Source organism: Medicago sativa, chromosome 4 (genome assembly GCF_051527215.1).
Source record: "Medicago sativa cultivar Bolivia chromosome 4, Bolivia_mono, whole genome shotgun sequence".
NCBI lineage: Eukaryota > Viridiplantae > Streptophyta > Magnoliopsida > Fabales > Fabaceae > Medicago > Medicago sativa.
The window spans coordinates 26,399,829-26,426,451 of NC_140752.1; the positions used below are offsets into that span (position 1 = coordinate 26,399,829).

At 36.2% G+C, this 26,623-nt stretch overlaps 2 protein-coding genes across 2 annotated transcripts; both read left to right on the top strand.

Annotated features, from left to right (window-relative positions):
- Nucleotides 1–8,176: 8,176 nt before the first annotated feature.
- Nucleotides 8,177–13,104, top strand: LOC146927332 (uncharacterized). Its single transcript, XM_085700620.1, has 4 exons — nucleotides 8,177–8,452; nucleotides 8,686–8,823; nucleotides 11,544–12,293; nucleotides 12,366–13,104. Exons 3-4 carry the CDS (start codon nucleotides 11,564–11,566, stop codon nucleotides 12,833–12,835), a joined length of 1,200 nt encoding a protein of 399 aa, XP_085556746.1. The 5' UTR covers nucleotides 8,177–8,452; nucleotides 8,686–8,823; nucleotides 11,544–11,563; the 3' UTR covers nucleotides 12,836–13,104.
- LOC146927333 (uncharacterized) lies at nucleotides 9,306–10,829 on the top strand. Its single transcript, XM_085700621.1, has 2 exons — nucleotides 9,306–9,841; nucleotides 9,927–10,829. The coding sequence occupies exons 1-2, from the start codon at nucleotides 9,683–9,685 to the stop codon at nucleotides 10,542–10,544; spliced, it is 777 nt and encodes a 258-aa protein (XP_085556747.1). The 5' UTR covers nucleotides 9,306–9,682; the 3' UTR covers nucleotides 10,545–10,829.
- Nucleotides 13,105–26,623: the final 13,519 nt, after the last annotated feature.

Consider the following 26,623-nt stretch of genomic DNA (forward strand, 5'->3'; position numbering starts at 1 on the left):
CTGAGTTTTTAAAAAACAATACTTATGAGTTACCTGAGCGTATTTTCTAGTGTTACCCGAGTTATATGCATAATATTAGTTTTTGTGTTTTATATGTATAATATTTATTAAAAGCTCATATAACTTGGGAGTTATAAAAGGAAAAAGATTACTCATATTATTACCCGTATTTTATTAATAAACTATTAATATCTGCTTAAAGATTAAAATAAATAAATCGTAGTAATCTAAATTGAAAAAATTGTCAATAACATTAGTGTTTCGGTTATCTATACTATATATATATATATATATATATATATATATATATATATATATATATATATATATAGGGTTATGTTACAAGCCACCTTCATAAAAAGTAGTGTGGTGTCTTTTATCAAGTCACACCTCAAGGTGTGATTTTCACTTTTTTAGTTATAACTTTGATAAAAGACACCTTCACAAAAGGTGTCTTCTATCATAACCCATATATATATATATATATATATATATATATATATATATATATATATATATATATATATATATATATATATATAAAGAGGCATGAAATACATGAGTTTGGGATGACTTTTTCATTACCTATTTTACCCTTCATTTATACTATTTTATTTACTATTTTATCCTTTAATAATATTAATTTTAATTAAAAAATTTAACCCCATTAAAATAGAAAATATTCCACTACAATAGGAACAATAATATTATCGATAATTCTTTATGCTGATGACATAATGTTGTTTTGTAAAGGTACAAATTCTAATATTCAAAACCTTACTCACCTTTTCCAGCAATATGCTATGAACTCAGGTCAATATGTCAATCCAAACAAATCATTCATATATGCTGGCTCTATCAATCACCATAGGCTTCTGAACTTTGCTGATTCAACTGGATTCAACATTGGTTCTTTACCTTTTACATACTTAGGTGTTCCTATCTTTAGAGGGAAACCTAAAACTGTCCATCTTCAACCTTATGCTGATAGAGTGAAATCAAAATTATCTTCCTGGAAAGCATCTCTACTCTCAATTGCTGGAAGAGTCCAACTTGTCAAAAGTGTAGTTCAATCCATGTTAATTCACTGCATATCAATTTATTCTTGGCCAGTCAAGCTCATCAAGGATGTGGAAAGATGGATGAGAAACTTCATCTGGGCTGGGGATGTGAATCAAAGAAAACTAGTTACAGTATCTTGGAAACAAGTCTGCTCACCTTTAAAAGAAGGAGGACTTGGAATAAGATCACTATCTAGTATAAATGAAGGAGCCAATTTGAAGTTATGTTGGGAGCTTTACCAGTCAGATCATCATTGGGCCCAATTTCTGAGAAATAGAGTTTTAAAAGGTAAACATCCGATCTCTTATCATGTTTATTCTTCTATATGGAGCAGCATCAAACACAAAATTCCTGAGATCATAAGCAACTCTTTTTGGAATCTTGGAAATGGTAAAAACATCAGTTTCTGGTCAGACAATTGGTGTGGAGAACCTTTGGTTGAAACCTTACAGATCACACATACCATTCACAATTCTCTTTCTTCAACTGTGGACATGTTTATTGTCGATTCCAATTGGTCAGTGCCCAACTGTGTCTTACATTTATTTCCAAACATGCTTACAATTCTGCATAAAGTCACAATTCCTTTGATTGAAAAAGAGGACAGATTGGTGTGGAAACCTTCTCAAAATGGTGATCTATCATTCAAAGATGCTTACACTTTTCATTCTCCTATAGATCAAAGTGTATCCTGGGCAAAATTCATTTGGCATCAGAACATTCCTCCTTCCAAAACTCTAATGCTATGGAGATGCCTGTTAAACAAGCTTCCTACAGATGATAATCTCAGCGCAAGGGGCTGCCATATTCCCTCCATGTGCAGCCTTTGTAATTTATATGAAGAATCTGCTGATCATCTTTTTATTGAATGTTCTTTTGCTAGAAGAATTTGGAGTTGGTTGAGTTCTATCATCAATATCTCTTGCAACTTCTCTTCAGTAATAGAAATTGTTGAGCTTTATAATAGAGGTTGGTCTCCTCTATGCAGATTGGTAATTCTTGCGGCTGTGACTTATTGTGTTAATCTAATTTGGTTCAGCAGAAACCAAAAAAGATTCTCAAACAAATCGGTGGATGTCAGAAATGCAATAAATTTAATCATCTCAGGCACATCCATGTCAGGTAATAATTCATCTTTAAAAGCTCATTCTTCCGTTTCAGAATTTGTCATTCTGGGAGCTTTCTCAGTAAGGAGAAACTTTGGAAATGCGCCAAAAATTAAAGAAGTTCTTTGGCACCCTTCGGTAATGAATTGGATAAAATGCAATATTGATGGTGCCTCCCATGGCAATCCTGGCCAATCAGCCTGTGGAGGAGTGTTTAGAAATGCGTCTGCAGATGTGGTTGGTGCGTTCGCTTACAATCTTGGAATCACAAACTCTTTATCTGCTGAGCTTCAGGGAGCCATGATTGCCATTGAAATAGCTTCTCAAAAAGGGTGGAATCACCTTTGGTTAGAAACAGATTCAACTTTGGTAACTCTTGCCTTCAAATCTTCTAAAATAATTCCTTGGCAACTTAGGAACAGATGGGAGAACTGCTTGTATAAGATATCTTTTTCTAATTTTTTTGTATCCCATATTTATAGAGAAGGAAATCAATGTGCTGATACTTTGGCTAATATAGGTCTCTCTCTGCAAACTCATATTTGCTGGGATCATATTCCTACTAATATTATGACAGAGATTACTAGAAACAAACTAGGCATGCCTAGTTTCAGATTTTGTTGATGTTTTGAGGGTTTTGGTTAATGTCCCCCCTCTTTGTCTTCTTTTTGTTGTTAAATATATTTCTATGGGGCTTGCTATTAGCAAGTTTCCTTTTCCTTTAAAAAAAAAAATATTATCGATATTATATATGAAGGGGATAAAGATTTTGAGTTTCATTTTTTATAATTCAAATTATAACCTTAAACAAATTTTTCTATATTAACGTTATATTGTTTGTGGTATTAAAATATATAAGGATGTATATTATACTTGTTAAATTACTACTGTCATTGATAAAAATAAACAAGATTTTTTTTGATTTGTTACAATTTAAAAATCACAAATATTTACACTTATAATTTTAACCAAAATTTCGTATAAAATACAGTTCATAATTTACACGCGTTAAGCCGTTAACGCAATAAGAAGAGCGGAAAGACGGACACGTGAGTGTCCGTCTTTTCGCTAGTATGTTTAATATTTATTGAAAATACATATAATTTATATGTTTAATATTTATTGAAAGTACATATAATTTATAAGTAATAAAAGAAAAAGATTGCTCATATAATAACACGTAATTTTTTTGTGGTCGTAACTTGTTAAATAAACGATTAATATCTACCTAAAATATGGATTTAAATTGGGCCCCACAAACGAATCGTGGAATTGGACCCTCAGGTTAGTCGATCATTGGACCAGGTATCGAATTTTTAAAGAAACTACTTAAGATATAAAATAAATAAATCCTAGTTATCTAAGTTGAAAAATTATCAAGAGTGCATGTTTAGAATGAAAATAATGAGCACATGCAGGCAAACAGAATTATTTATTTATAATTATATGAAATTGATAAATAAATAATTTAACCAATTAATCGTCTAAATATTTCTCTATCAATTTAATATTTGGATAATGAATGAATTATTTATTAAATTTGAAAAATCTATGCTAAATAAAATATAATTTAAAATGAAATGTAATGAAGGAAAAAACTGAGAAACGAATAAATAGTTTGAAATAAGGACTGAACTCATGTTAACTTTTTATGTGTTTTTCATATGATTCTTAGCTAAAAATACACTTTTCGTGGGTGGTTTATTTATGAACCATATGAAAAACATCTAAGAAAATATAAGTTTCTTGTTAGAATCAAAATAAGGATAAAACTTAGGTGTATTTTCTTAAATGCTTTCCGTGTGGTACTTCACATAAAATAATCACAACTACCAATGATTTCTCAAATCCATAATCACAAAAAATGAATTTTAATTATGTGAAGAACCACAAGAAAAGCATGCAAGGAAAATGCAACAAAATTTTGTCCTTAAAATAAAGGATTTTTTTAATAACAAAAATCAGCAATTAGTTATTAAAAATAACACACTATATAAAGGAATAAAAAGAACAAATGAATATGTTGTTTTACGACTTAAAATATACCGAACGAAATTACTGGGTGAGTCACGACCAGGTCGCTTTCTTTAAGACGTTTCGCGGCACTACCCTAGTTTGTGCGAGGTAGACTAACAACCACGCCGTCTCCAGGATAAAACAGCCCAGATCACTGTTACGAGTATATACTGCACAGTATATAGTCGCTCGAGAATTACACCTCAAGGTATGGTTCAATCGTTTGATTGAAGCCACTCGATATGGTACGTAACCGCTCTATTCGAAACCGACGGGACAAAAAGGAGTAGAAGATGAAGAATGATTCGTTAACACAAATCGGAGGGAGAAGAGAGAAACCGCACAGGAAGCATCAACTGTGAGATTTTGTGTGTAGAATGAATGGGGCGTGCTCTCCTTTTATAGGGAGAGTTTGTAACAAAAAACGAGTGACTTGGGGATTAAGTCTGCTTAATCCTTAAGCAAACGCGTTTTGTTTCTTAATTGGGTCGGATCGTGACAAATTTATTTGTTACGCGTAGCGCTTACGGATAATGATTAAATTAATTAATTAATTAATTTAACATTTTCAAGTGACAAAAAATATATATATCATTTTTTAATCCACGACCCACGCCCGGCCGGTCGGTCGGACGGACGGCGGCGTCGTATATAAACACTTGGAGGTACCCCAAGGGCACACCCTTGGAGGTCACTTTGCCCATATATAAACACTTACTAGTTGGGGTGACCCTCCAATGTGATACATTTTTAAGTCACACCCACACACTAGTTCTTTCATAGTGTTTTTCTTTCCAATTTTCTTCACTAGAATGACTAGTGCTCCAACAATCCCCCACTTGACTTCAAAATGGTTTCGAGAAATAACGTAAAATGTTTCCATAAGATTTACTAATATACAAAGGTGTCGCCAACAACTTGAACCTTTGCATAGTGGAAGGTATTCTGATTTAACAAGAGTTGCTTACAACATTGAACTCTATCTCAGACATAGAATCCACACACAAACCTTTTCATAGGTGTATTCTAAAAGCCCGTGCATTTTAAGGCCCTGCACGTGTATCCCGGTTTTAATGAATGCTCTAGGAATTCTGCCTCAAAATTCCATAGGACTGGCCTAAGTTCCACATTCATATAGGTGAGTCTATCAAGGGTACTCATGTAGCTGCGTACCCCACTCAACATAGAGTATAGATCTCATTAAGAGTTACTATTACCTCATCCTTCTTTTGCTGCAGGATCATGCTTTCTATATTCTTTCTCTCATAGCATGTTCTACCACTTCATGACTTGTTTTTACCCATTGAACCTAAATCTTTGGATCTCCAGTCATATAGGTCGGGTTACCATCATTCAGTGGGCTATAGACATTAGTCCCATCCTACTGGATGTTTCTCAGACTTTCTCTCTATTAAGTCCTTTCGTCAAAGGGTCAGCTAAGTTTTCATTCGTACGTACAAAATCAACTCTAACCGCTCCATTAGAGATAAACTCTCTAATCGTGTTGTGTTTTCGTCTTATCTGTCGTCTCTTACCATTGTAATAACGATTCTTAATCTTTGCAATAGCCGCGGTACTATCGCAATGAATTAACACAGCTGGCAACAGTTTCTCCCATAAAGGGATTTCAGCTAGCAAGGATCTTAGCCAACTTGCTTCTTCACTAGCAGTAGCTAGTGCTATCATCTCAGATTCCATTGTGGACTGAGCCAAGATAGTTTGTTTCTTAGACTTCCAAGAAACAGCTACTCCAGCTATGCTAAATATATAGCCACTGGTCGCTTTGGAATCATCTGACAAGGTGTTCCAATCTGCATCACTGTACCCTTCAAGTACAACATGATATTTTTGATAATGCAGTCCTAATGTCATGGTCCCTTTTAGGTATCTCATGACTCTCTCAATAGCATGCCAATGCTCCTTGCTTGCCCTACTTGTAAATCTGCATAAGAGTCCCACGACACAGGCAATGTCGGGTCTAGTACAATCAGTGGCATATCTGAGACTACCAATGATGCTCGCATATTCAGTTTGTCTAACACCATCTCCAGTGTTCTTAAAAAGTTTTACACTTGGATCATAGGGTGTGCTTCCAGGTTTACAATCAATGTAGTTGTATTTCCTTAATATCTTCTCAACGTAATGAGACTGGTCCAAGGAAATTCCTTTATCTGATCTAGTAATCTTGATGCCAAGAATTACGTCAGCTTCTCCTAGGTCCTTCATATCAAAGTTGTTACTAAACAGTGATTTCACATAATTTATGGCAGGAATGTTTGACCCAAATATGAGTAGGTCGTCTACATATAGACATATGATAGTACAAATGTTTTTATCAAACTTGTAGTAGATACATTTGTCACTTTCATTCACTTTGAACTCATTCGTAATCATTAAGTTGTCAAACTTTTCATGCCATTGCTTAGGGGCTTGTTTTAGACCATACAGAGATTTGTCTAACTTACAGACTTTGCTTTCCTGTCCATGAACTACAAAACCTTCAGGTTGTTCCATATAGATTTCTTCTTCCAACTCACCATTCAAAAAAACAGTTTTCACATCCATTTGGTGTACGATCAAGTTATAAACAGCAGCCAAGGAAATTAGTACCCTTATGGATGTGATTCGAGTAACTGGTGAGTAGGTATCGAAAAAATATATATTTTCTCTTTGTCTGAAACCTTTGGCTACAAGGCGTGCCTTGTATTTATCAACAGTTCCATCAGGTTTCAGTTTCTTTTTCAAAATCCATTTACAACCTATTGGTTTGCAGCCTGGAGGCAGTTCAGTCAAGTGCCATGTTTCATTAGACAGTAGAGAATCCATTTCATCATTTATGGCTTCTTGCCATAAGCCTGCATCCAAGGAAGACAATTTGATGGATCCTCTTCTAATGTATTGACCACATATTCAGGTCCATACTCTTTAGCAGTTCTTGCTCTCTTACTTCTTCGAAGTTCTGTTACATCAGTTATGATGTTCTTATCACTATCCCTAATCACCGGAGAGTGATCAGGTGTAGTGTTCATATTTGCGCCCCCACTATTACCCCCACTATCTCTTGATAGAAAGGGAAATTTTGTTTCATAGAAATCGGCGTCATTTGATTCTATGATCACCTTAGCCTTTAGGTCATAAAACATGTATGCTTTACTGTTCAAGGCATACCCAATGAATACACATTCATAGGCTCTACTTGCTAGTTTGACTCTCTTGGGATTAGGAATCCTTACATAGGCTAGACAGCCCCATGTTCGAATGTAAGACAAATTTGGTTGTCTTTTCTTCAAAATTTCATAAGGAGAAATTTTGTTCTTAGTTTTAGGTACTCTATTTAGCACATAGCTAACAGTTAATAAAATTTTCCCCCACCAATGAGGCGCTGCACCAGAATTAAGCATGATGGCAACTACTAACTCGGTAAAGGTTCTATTTTTTCTTTCCGCTTTACCGTTCATCTCAGGAGAGTAAGGTGCAGTTGTTTCATGAATGATTCCGTGCTCTTTATAATACCCATTGGATGTGTGTGAGAAATATTCAGTGCCTCTGTCGCGCTTGATTCTTTTATTGAATTGAGTTTCAATTTCTTTGACAAATATTTTAAACATATCAAGCGCATCACTTTTGTTTTTCATTAAATACACATAAGTGTAATCAGAGCAATCATCGATAAAAGTTATAAAGTATCTTTGCCCGTTTCTAGTCAAGTTACCATCAAGTTCACATATATCAGAATGTACTAATTCAAATGGTTCGGTTTCTCTTATTACAGATTTATGAGATTTTGTTATTTTTGCTTGACTACAAAATTGACATTTTTCAAATTCATTCAAAGATAACTTAGAAATTAAACCGAGATTGCTCATATTAGAAATGATTCATTTATTAACGTGACAGAGTCGTGCATGCCAAATATTAAAATCACACAACATATAAGAAGAAGGAGAAATTTTATTCATAAGATTCAACTTAAACATACCATCAGTAGCATACCCTTTCCCAACAAAAACCCCATCCTTAGTAATAGAGTACATATCACATGCTATGATTTGTTCAAAACCAGCCGTATTCAATAAAAAACCAGAAACTAAGTACATGTTTGGTTACCCGGTGGGAAAGGGTAAACACACGTCTAACTTCCTCAAAGCGCTTTCACGTTGTTTGGCTCTCCTCACCCTTCCACCGTCGCCGCAAGTTTGCATCATCAGAATCGATTTTCAATGAAGCTGCAATTCATAGCTTCTACAAATCAATTTTCACAACCGTAGGTTTGTATTCCTCCAATTTCTCTTTTTTACCCTTGATTCTCAACTAACTTCTCACCTTACATCATAACTCATGTTTATCTGAATTTTACAAAGCTGTTTTTTTCACCTATATCATAACTTCTTGCTTATCTGAATCCTAATCTCCTATCAAAAATTAAAGACAAAGCTGTTTTTTTCAACCATATCATAACTTCATTAAACTCTAATTCCTTTCATCATATTTAATTTTACAGATCAAAATCAATCGGTTCACCTACCTCAAAACTTCTTTATATATGTTGCCTCATCTCTAACCCTTTTCATTCTCTCAAGCACGCAAGAAAAGGAAATTAAGCAAAGTTCCAAATAGCAGCAGTGTTGGATAGCTCAAAGTAAGCTCAAATTCTCCTCTTTATCCATTTATTCAGTTATGATAACAATGCATTTGATGTGTTTGATAAAATGAATGAATGAATAAATATTGTTTTTCTTTGTTTTCCTTAAACTTAATTATGATTGCTTCTTTGTTTTGCTTTTAAAATGATAATGATATTGATGGAGTTTGAAAATAAATTTTAAGTTTTTCTTTAGTTTTGCTATTATTATGGTTTAGTTTTTGGTGCATTTCTTGCTGTTATGATGTTTCTGTTGATAAAAGTAATAAGCACTTCCAATCCAAAGGTAATAAACTGCACATATATACAACAGTGATAAAAGCATGTGTACAAGAAGCAAAATATTTCGCTGCACATATATTTTAAAGTGTTGACAACTGATTGTAAACCTTAAGAATGATATACAATTAATAACAAACCATCTAATGTAGGAAACTTCATCAAAACATATCAGGTTTGCATGATATATGCAGATATGATATTAATGCTTGGTTATTTGACTTTATTCTCCAATATTTTGGTTCAGTTTTTATTAGTGTTTTGCTGTCATTGATTGGTGCAGACTTTAGTTACTCTTTTCACCTCATATATAAGTGGTTATTTGAATATAGGTTTGATTCAAATAGATTTATATTTAACCTTGTTTACATAGAATGGTGAATACCAAGAAAAATGTTGTGGGTTCCTCCTCACCTAATGATGGGGGCAGAAAACAAAAGTTATTTGGGATTATAAGTCAACTGAAAACTTTGTGAAAGCATGTTTGGAGCAAGTCTCCAATAGAGAATGTGTTGGTACGAGCTTTTCAAAAAAAGGGTGGAAAAATATTAGGGTCTGATTTCATGATTTAACCGGAATGAAGTATGAGAAGGCTCAACTAAAGAATAGGTATGACAGTCTGAGAAAGGATTGGAGAGCATGGTATAACTTATTTGGGAGAGAAACTGGATTAGGGTGGGATCCTGTGAACAACACTGTTGTAGCACCTGATGAGTGGTGGGAGACCAAACAGCTGGTATGTAATAGAAAAAATTGTTATTACGTAAGCCTTAGATATGTATACTTGAGTTTCTTATATGATGTGAGTTATGAAAATGCAGGAAAACCCTCTTTATGAAAAATTTAGGAACAAGGGGCTTCCATTCGCTAGTGAGTTAACCACACTTTTTAAGGATGTAGTGGCTAATGGAGAGTACACTTGGGCACCATCATGTGGGGTATTGCCATGTGTGTTTGAAAATGATGATAATGATGATGATGATGAGGCAGTGGCTGCAGAAGGATCTGGCGATAGTGAGGATGCAAGTGTTGGAGCAACAACTGAATTTGCAAATATTGGGTTGAATTCTTCACAAAAAACCGATGGTCAAAAGAGTGGTGAGAAAAGGAAAAGAGCTGTTAGAGCAGACAAGCCAAGTAAGAAAAAAGCAAGTGCATCATCAAAGATAGCTGAAGCTGTGAGTTTAATTGCAGAGACATGTCGTTCTCGCAATGATGTTGCTGGTAATGCATCTATTGGTGAAGTGATGGCTGAGCTTCACACCATGGATGAAGTCTCAAATGATCTTTATTTGCATGCTCGGTGTTGCAACTTGCTGATGTTAAAGCCTGCAAAGGAGATGTTTATTTCCCTACGAGGTTCAGAGGAGAAGAGGTTGAATTGGCTTAAGCATACAATTGAAAACCCACTGCCATTCATGACTAACCTGTGTGACTAGGATGTATGGGAATTAAGCTAGGAAGTACTATGAATTAAGAAGTAATCTACGAAGTACTAGTAACTATGAAGTACTATTATGTTTAGTCTTTAATGTTGTCATGTTCTGTTGTCTTTAAATTAAGAAATAATCTAGGAAGCACTAGTAACTATGAAGTACTGTTATGTTTTTCCTTCAATTAGGAAGTAATGTAAGAAGTGGTAGTAACTATGAAGTACTGTTATGAAGTACTAGTAACTTATGTAATGTTTATATCCCTTAATGAAGACTTATGTTGTGTGATAATTATGCTTGTATTTTTGGTTCACTTATGTTGTCCTGATCATAGTTATTTGCAAAGCTGTTATGATGTCTGCACTATATTCTGCACTATATTTGTCACTATATTCTGAACTATATTTGTTTTAGGTTGCAGTTATTTGCATTGTTATGATTTCTGCACTATATTATGCACTATATTTGTCTATAATACATTGCTAGTACCTTCTGCACTTGCTAGTACCTTGCTAGTACCTTCTGCACTTGCTAGTAAATTTCTGCACTTGCTAGTACCTTGCTAGTAACTTATGCAGAAATATATAGTTACAAAGATAAGATCATAATAAAAAACACAGAAGATGGCTGACAGGATAGTTCTGAATGCAGAAATAAATAGTTCTGAATGTACACAATAAAGACACATATGTCAAATAAGATGCAAAAACAATGCAGACAAGTATATGTAATCCGAGTAAAAATACAATAGATGGCTGACAGGATAATTAATTTCTTCTACAAAGCTCCTGCACTATATTTGTCTAATTGTCATGATTTCTTCTACAAAGCTCCTGCACAATAGATTCAAATGCCATGATTTCTGATTGTTTGGATAATTGTCATGTTTCTTATGATTTCTTATGTTTTAAAGCATGTTTTAGATTGTGTGACATTCAAGATAGCTCCTGATATAGTAAATTAATTTTTTTTTGTTTTTTCTTACTAATTGTTTACCTTTGACAGTAGCCAAATCTCATTGCAAAATGAACTATTGGAATGAAGAATCAAATGAAGACGATGAATTTTTTGAACAAGCTTCTTTAGTGGCTGCGCTGATGGGTGAGTATGGCATGAAACATTTATGTAAAGAGCCATGTAGAACTAGTGAGCTAACAGGGCATGCATGGGTGAAAGAAGTGTTACAAGGGAATCCAACTCATTGTTATGAGATGTTTCGAATGGAAAAACCTATTTTTCATAAACTTTGCACTAAATTAGTTGATCATGGTTTAAAGCCCACTAATCACATAGGGGTAGAAGAGATGGTTGCAATGTTCTTACTTGTTGTTGGACATGGAGTGGGTAACAGAATGATTCAAGAAAGGTTCCAACACTTAGGAGAAACTGTGAGTAGACGTTTTCATGATGTGTTAGTTGCTTGCTTGAGTTTGTCCATCGAATATATAAAGCCTCAAGATCCTTTGTTTATTGATAGTCATGCAAAAATTCAAAATGATCCACGATATTGGCCATTTTTTAAGAATGTTATAGGAGCAACCGATGGTACGCATATTCCCTGTGTGGTTAGTGCCAGTGACCAAACTAGATTTATTGGACGAAAGGGATATCCGACACAAAATGTAATGGTTGTATGTGATTGGAACATGTGCTTCACTTTTGTTTTAGCTGGATGGGAAGGTACTGCCCATGATGCTCGTGTTTTTGACCATGCTCTCACAAATGCAAATCTAAATTTTCCACATCCTCCTCCAGGTATTAATATTATCCTTTACAACTTATTTATTAGTATTATTCTTTACAATTTATAATTTAATTTATTTTTAGGTATGTATTATTTGGTGGATGCCGGTTATCCAACACCGATGGGGTATCTTGGTCCATACAGATGTGAACGTTATCACCTCCCTGATTTTCGGCGTTCCCATGGGTTTGAAAATAACAACGAGGTATTCAATTATTATCACTCAAGTTTAAGGTGCACAATAGAAAGAACTTTTGGTGTATGGAAGAATAGATTTGCAATTTTACGACGCATGCCTAAATTCACAATTAAGACACAAGTTGAAGTCGTTGTTGCAACAATGGTTATACATAACTTTATTAGAAGGAATGCTGATATGGACGTCGATTTCAATCGGTATGAGGATGAAGACATAACCCTTGATCATGATGATTATCGTAGACCAGTTAATTTGGATTCATCTCAAAATTTAAATATAGCTTCCTCATCTGAGATGAATCATGTTCGAAACTCGGTTCGAGATCAAATTATAGAGTTTAAGAAAAATCATTAGTATTGTAGTAATGTTTTAAGGAGGAGCACCCTGAATGGGAAATCAAGAACGGTTTTGTCTATTTTCAAAAGGCAAAAGATTCTGCCCCTTGCAAAGAAATGGATGCAATGGATTTTGTGTTTTTCAAGATTGCTAATACTGTCTAATGAAATTGTTTAGTTCAGGTTCAATGTGGAACTATAAAATGATTATTTTGTTCATCTAGGTGTTGTATTGTTCCTTAATGTACCCTTTTCTTTCTTCTTTACAGTGCTCAAAATCATTATATACTTGTGTTGACTACTGTATCGAAAGAATTGGACAATTGCTGAATTTCAAATCCATTGGAAGGTTCATATTCAAAAAAAATTATATATATTCCCTACATCTATTTTTATTTGAATATTGTTTGATTAACGGAATGTCTGTGTCAGTTCTTCCTCATCAAGCCGAGGAGAAACACGGGCAGCTGCCCCTCTCCACCTCTGAGCATATTCACGGAAGGTTTCATCTGTCTTCTGAGACAAAGACTTAAGAGAATCCCTATTCGGCTTCAAGCGGGTGTTAAACTCATAATGACTTTCAAAAGCAGCAGCTAGTTCCTCAAAAGTATGGATATTGTCTTTACTCAAACTGGTGTGCCAGTCCGCCGCATCTTCAGTCAGACTATCCTGGAAGCAATGGATCATCAGTGCATCATTGTCTGCGTAATTGGCCATTTTCCGGACGTACCGGATGACGTGGCTATGTGGACAAGAAGACCCATTATATGTTTCAAAATCTGGCATTTTGTACTTCTTAGGAATCTCAAATTGGGATACCAAACACAGATCACGAGCCTTAGCAGAAAAACCGTTCCCACGGCTAGCCTTGACCTCACGGAGTTCTCCAGCTAGCTCTCTTAATTGTTCCTTCATAGCCTCCATTGCGGGGTCTTGTCCGCGTGGGGTGTCAACATCAATTACCTGAGGTACGGTGTGTACAACAGGATTGGTAACAACAGCAGTCACTTGAGGCATGGAAGTATTTGCAGAAGCAAAGTTTGTTGCAGGGATTTGTCCTTGATTGGCAACACCAGAAACACCGGCTGCAATATTTGGAGCATAGAAGGCTGAGAGTCCATAAGGACGCCCATTGGGCATAACAAAGCGAGCATCAGAAGCCACAGTAGACAGTGGGATAGATGGAATCCCTTCAGTAGAAGCCGGGACAGACGTGGCTGGTTGTTCTTGTGCAGCCAGCAAGGTAGACATAGTGTCATGAGCCTTAGCCAAGTCTTCTTTCATAGCAGCCAATTCGGCACGGAGCTGAGCATTTTCTTCCTCAAAGTTAGCCATATTTTTTCTCTTATACAATCTTGTCTGATGAACTCTAGCTGGTTGGTAAACCTTGCGAGCACGAGCCACCTTTCAGACTGCGACGGAAAAACCAGGAGACAATGAGCACCAGGGAAGTTTTTTGTGACCAATGAATGCATATGATGCATGAAATGTGTAAATGCATATGCAAAAAGACTCTTTTTTGTGTTATCAAAGGGTTTTAGGCAAATTAGAAGTTTGTAAACATCACTACACAACAATTAACATAAATGGGGAACAAACAAGCAACAATGTAGTTTTACAAGAAAATTCCCTTTGAAATGCCAAGCCAAGGGATAAACTTTGAAATGTAAACAACAACTGGAAACAGGAATCCTCAAGCATAGGAAGTAGAAGGATCATCCTCAGGCTCAGACTCAGACTCATAGCTGCAATATCGGGCATAGAAGTCACGGGCACCCCTAGCCCTTTTGGAATCCCTCATAAGCAACCTATCCTTTTCTTCAATTTCTTTTCTAGCCTTAGCTAATTCCCTCTTCAATGTCAAGACCTCATGAGTCTTCTGCTCATCCTTTCCATCCAAAGTCATGATCAAATTCTCAGCCTCATAGTATCTAGCCTTCCACTGACGCTTCTCTCGGCTCTCCATAGCTAGATGCTCCTGATACATCTCCTGAGTAGGCAAAGGTAGAGGCAAAGGCATGGATGGTGTAGATGAGGACACATATCTCATGGCGGGGTAAGGCATGCCAATCTTCTCAGCTTGGTTTATTACCCATTGAGTATAAGCCTCATGAGAAATACCGGATCTCACACCCATATGCTTCACATCTTTCTTCCGAATCTTGGGCCAAGCCTCTATGAAGTCTTCTCTTATCCCGGTAGGGGCATTGGAGTAATGGAAGAAGTAAGGAGATGTAGCAAGGTAGATGGTCTTATCTTTCATCGGGAAACCAAATTGTCGCAAAGCGAGCTCCGGGTTATAGTTGATTCAACCCCGGGTACCAAGAAGAGGTACATTAAGAAACTTTCCACCACCAAAGATAATTTCCTTGACCTTAACTGCGGGAGTGAGCCAAACCACCTCATTAGGGGTGAGAGCCATAATCCGCTGTGAAATAGACCAATTCTCTGGATTATCATGGAAAGACTTCGGAAGATGCGTAATAAACCACCTATAGAGGAGAGGTATACAGCAAAGAATGTACCCACGACCCTTGAAGGATCGGTCGTGAATAGCATGGTATGTGTCAGCTAGCAAAGTAGGAACCGGATTCTTGGAACGGAAGATCATGATTGCATTCATATCCACGAAGTCGTCAAGATTTGGAAAGAGAATAAGCCCATAGATGAGTAGTGCAAGAATAGCCTCAAGAGTGTCCTGACAAGTGGTTTTGAGATTGGCTTTCTCAAGTAGATACTTCGAAGTGAACCCTCGGATGCGAGCCTTAGTGACAAGATTCTTGGAGACTTCAGAGGTCATGAGGTGGAGATCCTTAGCAATAACTAAAGAAATAGGAGGATGCTCAAGACCCGTGAAAGGTATTCCCTTGGCTATGGGTATACCGATCAAGGAAGAATAAGCCTCTAGAGTAGGTACCAACTGAAAGTCAGGAAAAGTAAAGCACCGATTATCCCGATCATAGAATTGCACTAGAGTGTGCACAAGCTTCTCATCCACATTAGTTCGGAGAAGAGTAAGTAAGTCCCCGTGACGATGTCGGAAACTAATCGGATCCTCAATCTTGAGTGCCAGATCCCTCAAACTAGCCAAATCAACCTCCATGAACTTGTAGGACTTGGTCTTCCCCATTCCTACAATGTTTACAAATTCAATTTGTCTAAGCCCTTCGATAAATGCATGGGAAAAAGTTTATGCATGTATGCATGATCACATTTCAAGTACGGAGAAAACATGGAGGGTTGAGATTCAAAGTCAAGGAGTCAATGGGTGGACACGGTGTCCGGTGAAACTAGGGCTTTAGGAAATAGTAACCGGGTTCTAAAAAGGGTTCCCAAGTCGCAACCTCTCTCAAGTATATCATGGTGCCACGAGACGAACACTCGCTCCATGATTATCCGCAAGAAGGTCTAACTTGAGTGTAGTATCGCGTGACGACTAAAACTCGAGACAACACTCGGTTTAGCCTCCGCACTACATCCTAGAAAATGGCCATGGATGGGTTCGGTTATCTACGGTTCATAGCGTCATAGAACAAATGGAAGTAAAGTGCCTAAATGCGATAAACACGCGCCAACAACATCACCCCCAAAATGCCTTAGCTATGTGGGATTGATCGCATAACCCAATGCACGAGGCAACCCCTGGATTGAATTGTCGATTATATCCCCCCTAAATCCTAAGTTCACTCAGCCCGGGTGCAGGGCTTTAATATTCTCACCCCCACACGTTTGCAAAAATTTGAACACTTATTCATATAAGAAAGCAAGTAAAAAGCAAGTAAAAATACAAGCGCAAGCGTGAAAATAAAGACTAGGCGTAACTCTCAAATATCCCCAGTGAAGTCGCTAGCTGTTTTATCTTGGTTTTTCCGGTGTCAAACATTGATTAAGTTTGAACCATTTTAACCTTTGATATCTCATTTTTCTTGGGAAGGGAAAAATAAGAAAAACCCTTGAGAATCGAGGTCCGGGAGTTGTTTTCGCTACGGGAAGGTGTTAGGCACCCATAACGACTATAGTATCCTATAGGAACCGTCTTTACTTTCTACGCGCGCGCTTTATTTTTAAATGTTATTTGAAAGCATTATTTACACCTAAAGATTTACTAAGTGAAGAATTGGAGGGAGAAGAATGTTTGAATTTTTATTTTTATTAGAATTGAAGGAATATTGGTTCCCTGCCTACGTACCCTTTTAAGGGATCAAATCCATCGTAGTTCTCTTCCAAAAAATGTTTTTATTTTTGTTGGTTGATTTTAAGTTTGAAAATGAAATTTTGAAGAATGAGAGAGAGAGGCCTCAAGGGCATAAGATTGTGAGAATGTGAGGTTGAATTAGTCAATTTGCAAAAGAAGTCCAAGTATGATTAAAATTCATTAAGATTTTGTTTAAGAAAAGAAAAAGGAAAATTCAATGGGATTTTGATCCCAAGGTTTATTTGGAAAATGATTTGAGTGATATTATTCATATTTTTTTTTTGAAAAGAGAATTTTTGTCTAAGTTTCAAGGCTCCTAAACATACATCTAGGCATACATTCCCTAAACATACATCTAAAGTATCCATGTGATGTGTGGCATGTGTCGGTGCTTGTGTCGGTGTACATCATTAGAGTCCATTGTCATTTACATCATTGGCCTAAATACATGCTATGGTCTTGCAAGAAAAGTAAATGACATGAAAGTAATATTACAAGTCCCTAATTCTTTACATGCTAAGTTTTTGTAAGAAATATAATATTGCGAGAAAACTAGGCTAGAATATGAGATGAGATGAGCTTATGGAATGCATGAAACATGAAATAAAAGGGGTTAGTAGTACCAATGATATAGGAACAAAATAACAAATTCATAGTGAAGCAATTACAACTTGCAAGTAAAGTAAACCAACAAACTTAACCAAAAGTGACAAAAAGGACTTGAAATTCAATATACTTCTAAAGCAAGTTCAAGACCTAAATTCTCACAACATTAGGAAGTTTTAAGTGCCTTATTTCAAGGAAAGAAACATGAGAATCAAGGAAAATCAACATGCCAAAGATTATAAGGTTTTCAAGTTCTTTATGCACTTTATTTCACAAGAGCACTTCACATTATTTACAACACAAGGTTCACAAAAATCTAATTCAAAACAGCAAGCATACACCACATGAAGAGGCAAATTTATTCCACAACATTATATGTCTAAAGCCACAATCATGTATCAATATTCAATGCTCAAAATCACATCACAATTTCACAAGAATATTAACAAAAAGTGAGTTACAAGTAAGAAAAGATTACACATAATCTTGAGGTAAATTTTGGCATGAAACCACATCCCAAAAGATAGGTTTCAAATGCCAAAATTACTACAAGGAAGAAAGTTCACAAACACTTAAGAGTTTTTAACAAGGTTTTAACAAGAATCGAAATATTGAATTAACAAGAACACAAAATATTTTTCCTACACGTCTAATCAATTTTCAGCATGCAAACAACATCAAGATTCATCAAAAAACACAAGAAAATTAATAGAAATTTTCTTGTGAAGAGGCAAACCTCAAGCATACACCACATGAAGAGGCAAATTTATTCCACAACATTATATGTCTAAAGCCACAATCATGTATCAATATTCAATGCTCAAAATCACATCATAATTTCACAAGAATATTAACAAAAAGTGAGTTACAAGTAAGAAAAGATTACACATAATCTTGAGGTAAATTTTGGCAAGAAACCACATCCCAAAAGATAGGTTTCAAATGCCGAAATTACTACAAGGAAGAAAGTTCACAAACACTTAAGAGTTTTTAACAAGGTTTTAACAAGAATCAAAGTATTGAATTAACAAGAACACAAAATATTTTTCCTACACCTCTAATCAATTTTCAGCATGCAAACAGCATCAAGATTCATCAAAAAACACAAGAAAATTAATAGAAATTTATTTGGAATTTTTTTCAAAATTTTTGAACACATAGGGGTGTAAACAGCAAGAAACAATGTTGAAATAGCAAGAAAATAGAGAAAAACGTAAGAAACCCAAACTAAAGCCCAGGCCCAAGGGGAGGTGGATCCTGGATCTACAGGGAAGCAACAGAGGCCGTTGGATTGATCCAATTGGATCAAACCCTAGATCTAATGGCCAGGATACAGGGACAAGTGAACCAGGACTGAACCAGACTGGTTCACCTGCTTATATAAGGGTTTGTGGACCGGTTCACTTCATTTCTCCCATTCGTTTCTCTCTCTACGTCTCAGACTTCTCTCCCTTCTCACTAGGTTTCCGATCATCTTCTCCAGCGGGTTTGACCACCGCCGGCGAAGTTTCCGGTGGCGGAACCCTAACTTTCTCCGTTTAATACAAAACAAAACCCTAACCTACACTACTTTTCATGCTGATTTCGAATATGAGTCCAGATTTTACATATGAACGATGAATCTTAGTAGATCTACATATTCAAGCTTCGGTTTTAACGTTTTTTAAAGTTTTTTGAGGAAAAAGACTTCAAATCCACAAATCTATTTCGATTCATCGTTTAATCTTTCATATAAGTCTTCGATGAAGTTTTAAAGCAAGAACGAAAAGGTTTTATGAGTCTTACCTGAAATTAAACGGAGATTTGAGTGAGACGATGAAGAAAGACCTTGCGAATCCTCTCTGAGCCTCTGGTAAGTGTTGAACCAAAAATAAATCAGTAATCTCTCTTCTTCTTCGTCACCGGTTCAATTCCTCTTTGATTTCTCTTCTTCTCTTCCTCAATCCTCTTCTTGTGATCGTTTTATACTTGAATTGCAAGAAGAGAAAAGAAACAGTTCGATGATGATGATTTTCGTAGAAAATCACTGAGAACAAATGCGAATTAAACCGAATTTGATGAAGATTTTCGAATTGAAACGATTTTGATTTTGGTTTTCTGAAAGATTGTGTTGATTTTGTGTGCTTGATGATGAATTTGGTAGAGAATTGAATCGGTTAGGGTTTGGTGATGATGAAGATTGATGAAGTTCTTGATGAACTTCAACAATGTTCTTTGATTCTGTTGAGTTTCGATCTAACTGCCAAGAGAGAGAAAATTTCTTTCTGTTTCTTGTGATTTGATGAGTTGGCAAGTTGTGACTGGAATTGTTACTGTGTAATTGGTGATGTGGCCTTTATATAGGTGACATGTGGACTTGAGACCCAATGGATTGTTGACACCTGTATTTGGACCTGAGAAATTCGGCCTTGGACTAAATTTGGGACATAGGGTCCTTTCTGCAATTTTGAAGACTTGAGGGGCTAATCTGCAATTCTGGTACAAGGACTGAAAATAAACTTTAAAACAAAAAGGGACTGGACTGCAATAAAAAAACTAACAAACAATTTTTGAACCAAAAGGACTTAACTGCAAATTTAAAAAAAACTTCGAAGGACTCAAATGCAAATTGTAAAGACTTTAAGGACCAAAATGCAATTAAAAATAAAATTGGGTAAAAAATGTGATTTGAAAACAACGTAAAGTGAAACCAAATAAAAAACCAAAAGGACTAAAATGAACCAACTACATAAATGAGGTACTTCAAAGTAACCTCTCTCTGTCGAAATTTCATATGAAATGACCAAAATGCCCCTAGGGACTAAACTGACCCAAAATGACATAAATGCAATTTTAAAATGGGTTTTTTAACAGGGAATTAAAGCAAGAGTTTATACAAGTTAAATGAAAAGACTCAGAGACAATTTTCAAAGATTAAAAGGAATTTTAACACAGGAAATGACTAAAATGCCCCTAGGGGCTAAACTGACTCAAAATGATTCAAATGTAATTTTTGAAATGGATTTTAACATGGAATTAAAACAAGGACTTATACAAACCAATTGGAAAGACTCAAACAATTTTCAAGGACTCAAATGAGTTTGAATGCAGGAAATGACTAAAATACCCTTTTTCATGAATTTTGCAAACAATATTGAAATAAAATGCAGAGAAGTATGCAATTGATCAGAGACAAATTCAAATCACTTGAAATGCAAGGAAAAATATTTTGGGTGATTTGAAATGCAAGAAAAGAAGAATTGAGCTAGTATTTTTAGGTACAAAATTAGGGTATAACACTATATTCTGAAGCTCCTGAGATTGTTCTTCGACAGATTTCTCGTCGTTCATCTTATAGTTTAGGTACCGGCTCACAGCAAATTTCTTTGAGCCAGCCTCTTCAGTGTTATATTTATTCTGAAGAGCATCCCAAACATCCTTAGCTGTCTTATAAATCAGATGTAGATCATATAGATGATCCGCAAGACAGTTCAATATGTAATTCTTGCACATGTAATCCTCTTCTTGCCAGAGGAGTATATCCTTTTCAGCCTGTTTCACCTTTTCAGCATGTTCGGCAGTAAGCCTTTTCAACTCAGCATTTGTACCAGATACAGAAGCATCTGTAGCCGCTGCTGACTTACCGTTATTAGTCGTTTCCATAGGAACCGACATCGATGGTATCACAGGTATGTTATCCTTCAAGACGTGGACAACCTTTTTCGTAGTTAGAAAAAACATCATCCTTGTTTGCCACTGCTTGAAGTTACTACCGTGAAACTTAAACGGTTTGTTGAAATCGACAGCTGTTCCAGATACAATAATTTCGTTATTGGTACTCATGGTTTTAGAATCGTCTTAAAATTGTTGTTTTACGAGTTAAAATATACCGAACGAAATTACTGGGTGAGTCACGACCAGGTCGCTTTCTTTAAGACGTTTCGCGGCACTACCCTAGTTTGTGCAAGGTAGACTAACAACCACGCCGTCTCCATGATAAAACAGCCCAGATCACTGTTACGAGTATATACTGCACAGTATATAGTCGCTCGAGAATTACACCTCAAGGTATGGTTCAATCGTTTGATCGAAGCCACTTGATACGGTACGTAACCGCTCTATTCGAAACCGACGGGACAGAAAGGAGTAGAAGATGAAGAATGATTCGTTAACACAAATCGGAGGGAGAAGAGAGAAACCGCACAGGAAGCATCAACTATGAGATTTTGTGTGTAGAATGAATGGGGCGTGCTCTCCTTTTATATGGAGAGTTTGTAACAAAAAACGAGTGACTTGGGGATTAAGTCTGCTTAATCCTTAAGCAAACGCGTTTTGTTTCTTAATTGGATATATCCGGAAGTTTCTGGATACACGATTTGGATCGGGCCGTAACAAATTTATTTGTTACGCGTAACGCTTACGGATAATGATTAAATTAATTAATTAATTAATTTAACATTTTCAAGTGACAAAAAATATATATACCATTTTTTAACCCACGACCCAAGCCCGTTCGGACGGCGGCGTCGCCGCGCGCGTGATATATATATTTTGTAAATGTTCACCCGTTCACAAAATTGGGCACCCCAAGGGCACACCCCTGGAGGTCACTTTGCCCATATATAAACACTTACTAGTTGGGGTGACCCTCCAATGTGGGACATTTTTAAGTCACACCCACACACATAGTGTTTTTCTTTCCAATTTTCTTCACTAGAATGACTAGTGTTCCAACAGAATATAATATTAATAATAGACTTATGATGTGTAAAAAATAATAGTAACAGTAGCAGTAATTAAGGATGCCAAAAAATTTATATGTATGATATCCATAGATAAAATCGACCAGTGATACGAAGTGAATAATTTTATTTTAAGGATAGTGAGGTGCAAGGAGCACACTCGCCCAAAATATATTAAAAAGAAGATTGTTACAAGAAGATTGTTGCAAGGAGCCAAACCTCCTCAAGCAAAAGAAAACTATTAACTAGGCAACCCTAGTCTATTGTGAACATAAGCTTCTCTAATTTTCATAGGCAAAGTATAAAAGTACTGAAAGAAAGCTAAGGATAAACCAATGTTTGCTAATCTATTAGCACAAACATTTTCTTCTCTATAAATATGAGACACTATAAAATTAATGCTGTCAGTGTAATCCAAACAATTGAACCATCTATTTCTTATCTGCCAAGACACTATATCTGCATCATAGTCACATAATTCGCAACCGCGCTGGTACGCGGTACGGGTACGGGTTCACGGTACGCGACATGTGAAGAATTCGGTACGCATAGGGGTATAGAGCTTCGGTACGCGTCGGTTCGTAGTACTTGTACTATTTTAAGTATAGTAAGCTATTTTAATATTGCAAACAAGTACAAGAAAATATTGCTAACAAGTACAAGAATCATAGTAGCAAGTTGTAACAAACTTTTTTTTTATATTCACTTTTCTTTTGTTTTTTTCTTTTATATCAATGTTATTTTGCAAAGGAAGTTCTCATTTTCCAAGCTCCAAAGACGTTTTCCTACAAAATTTATTTCCTTTACCAGAGATTTTCCTTTCTCTTTTATCTCTTACTCAACATCTTCTTCCTTTTTCTTCGATCATCAGTCACTTGTATCGGTTCGCCAATTTTAAAGAATTACAAGGGGAATTTACGCGAACCAATTCGCAAAAGTACCACGAACCGGTACGCAAGTACCAATTCGCGGTTCGCAGCATGTCAAGAGAATTATGTGACTATGATCTGCATATTTGTATGCAAGAACTGCTATCCTTGAATCTGTTGGAACAAAATGTGTTTAACAATGAACCTTAAAGAGTTTTGATGATAACAAGGTATTAAAAATTGTAAATTGGACTAGCTAATATTTGTTCAAGTGTACAGGACCATAATTAAAAAGTTACATCATTTATTGGTTCTGAATGAGCAAATAAAGAGCAAAGGAAACAACAAAATTTTGAAGCTTGGATGCTCCTGAAGGCAACGTGCTACTGAAGAGAAAAAGCGCTTCTGAAGAAAGTATAGTGCTCATGAAGATTAGTGCTACTGAAGACAAGAGGTCCAGAAGCCACAGTATCAGAAGCTGTATTATCAGAAGCTGCCTCATCAGAAGCCATTTCACCAGAAGCTGAAGATCAACTGGATTTGCAAAGATTCAAGGATTGAAGAATCATCACTGCAAAAGCTGTCTATTGGATTCGAAAACACAACAAAAGATTAGTGGAATTTTCCAACGGTCATTTCAAAGGTGTTTGAAGGCATGGGTTTGCAATTTTGGATAAAAGTGTTAACATTGTACTTTGTACGAACTGTACAACCACCTTCTCCACTACTCTATTTTGTGTCCACGCTACAAGACAAGAAAACAGCTCCAGAATACGGTTTCGCCTGCATATATGTTCCTTTGGATAAGGAATGGATTTCAAATTGGTTCTTCATAGGACAACAACCAAATCAGGCAAAAGTTCATTGGTGAAAGATCAAGCTTCAACAACGACTCTTTGATGTGCTGGCAATTTCACAACGTCTCTTTCACACCTCTATATAAAGGAGTGAAGACTTAGAGATTTGGTAATGCTGAACAACAGACTCTCAACATTTTTACAAGTGCCAAACCTCTGCTGAAATTGTTCTGCATTCACTTCGAATTTCTGTGTATCAAATTCATATCTTAGAAATTCTTAGGTCATTGAGTCTGTATCTGATTTGTATTGTGATCACCTCTGATTGTATATCAAGTGTTCAACCTTAAACAATTTTCTGTGTAATTTTGTTTAGTTAGAAGTCTCTTACAGTTGTGCTTGAGCAGAAAGTCTCTTGATTGTGTTCTTGAGCATAGGAAGTCTCTTGCTTGTGTGCTTAAGCAAAGGAAGTCTCTTGCTTGTGTGCTTGAGCAATTGTAATCAGATATTACTCTTAGTGAAATCTCCTTGGAACTGCAAGGGGGACTGGACTACTTCCGGTTTGTGGAAGGAACCAGTATAATTGCTTTGTGTCGTTCTTCTTCTCTCTCTCTCTCTCTGTTTATTCCGCTGCATTTAGATTCTGATTCTCACTTCAGAAGCTGTCTCACTTAGCTTCTGACCAGTGTGTTCAGTTTTTAGAGAAACGAAGAATTTTCAAAAACACAATTCAACCCCCTTCTTGTGTTTTTCTCACCTTCAATTGGTATCTAGAGCCTTGGTCTGTTGTGTAACACTTAACCGTGCAACAGTCAAAGATCTGAGAAAAACATGTCTACTCCTCCTCCTACTCCTGGTCAAACTAGCTATAATAATGCTTCACATGATTATAGTGATAGTAAAAGATCCAGTGTTGGAAAAGTTCCAAAGTTCAATGGAGATGCTGAAGAATTTTCTTGGTGGAAAACCAACTTCTATAGTTATATCATGAGCTTAGATGAAGAACTATGGGATATACTAGAAGATGGTGTTGGTGACTTAGTTCTTGATGAAGAAGGAGCTGTTGTGGATAGAAAGAAACATACTCCTGAGCTGAAGAAACTCTACAAGAAGCATCATATTATCAGAGGAGCTCTTGCCACTGCTATTCCTAAAACAGAGTACATGAAGATGAGTGAAAAATCCACTGCTAAAGCTATGTTTGCTTCTCTCTGTTCAAACTACGAAGGCACCAAGAAGGTCAAAGAAGCAAAGGCTTTGTTGCTTGTACATCAGTATGAGCTATTCAAGATGAAGGATGATGAAACCATTGAGGAGATGTACTCAAGGTTTCAAACCTTAGTCTCTGGGCTACAAATCCTGAAGAAGAGTTATGTTGCTTCTGACCATGTGAGCAAGATACTCAGAAGTTTGCCTGCCAGATGGAGACCAAAGGTGACTGCCATTGAGGAAGCTAAAGATTTAAACACTTTAAGTGTCGAAGATCTTGTCAGTTCTCTCAAAGTTCATGTGTAAAACTTATGAAGATCAGCTCAGGTTCTTATGTCAGAAGCTATAAGAAAAGTGTAATGAAAAACCTTTAAGTAACCATGAAATTGCTCTTGAAGATTTTATCATATCTGGCATTGACAGAAGCAGAGTGGCTTCTATGATTTATAGCATTTACAAGAACAATGGCAGAGGAATTGGTTTTCCAGAAGTGAAACTTGAGAAAACCAATCTAAAATCTTGTTGTGAATGCATCAAGGAAGGTCTGAAAACCTTCTTCGTACCAGAAGGTGCTGAGTTGGAAACTGTTGTTCAATCAGAACCTGAAGCTTCTAGTTCTAAGGCTAAGATTACTTCAAAGCCAAAGAACTCTAAGTTAATGGCTATGATCAAATCTGATTCCAAGACTTCAAAGGTTAGGATCCTGAAAAGATCAGAACCTATTCCTCAGAGTCTGGTGAAACCAAAATCTGAGGTTCTGAAGTCTAAGTTTCAGAAGAAGACAGTTACTGCTTCTGAAGTACCAAAACCTAAGGTGATGGTTAATCAGAAGCAACCCAACTCACAGCACAAGGTACAAGAAGTGAAGAGTAAAGCCTTAAGTACTAACCTTCCAGGACCCATAGAACAATGGGTACCTAAATCTAAAAATGTCAATGATGCAGGTATGTCTAAGAGCAGTGCCAAAGCAAAGATCATGGTACCTAGACAACGGTTGCTCAAGACACATGACAGGAGAGAAGTCCATGTTCCTCAGCCTAACAATGAAAGAGGGAGGAAATGTGAAGTTTGGAGGCAACCAGTCAGGCAAGATCATAGGTACAGGAACTATTGGTAATTCCTCTACCTCAATTAATAAAGTATGGTTGGTAGATGGTCTTGAACATAACCTTTTGAGCATTAGTCAATTTTGTGATAATGGTTATGATGTGCTTTTTGAGAAAACCAACTGTACAGTAATCAACAAGGAAGACAAATCCATTGTGTTCAAGGGAAAGAGGGTTGACAATGTCTACAAAATCAATTTTTCTGAACTGACTGATCAGAAGGTATTTTGCCTTCTATCAGTGAATGATAAGAAGTGGATGTGGCACAGAAGGTTGGGACATGCTAACTGGAGATTAATCTCTA

Bases quoted from the DNA above. Each gene is read 5' to 3' on its own strand.
- LOC146927333 (XM_085700621.1), top strand. From the start codon at position 9,683: ATGAAGTATGAGAAGGCTCAACTAAAGAATAGGTATGACAGTCTGAGA. The intron at 9,842-9,926 runs GTATGTAATAGA...ATGAAAATGCAG, and splicing joins GGTGGGAGACCAAACAGCTG to GAAAACCCTCTTTATGAAAA.
- LOC146927332 (XM_085700620.1), top strand. From the start codon at position 11,564: ATGAACTATTGGAATGAAGAATCAAATGAAGACGATGAATTTTTTGAA. The intron at 12,294-12,365 runs GTATTAATATTA...ATTTATTTTTAG, and splicing joins TTTTCCACATCCTCCTCCAG to GTATGTATTATTTGGTGGAT.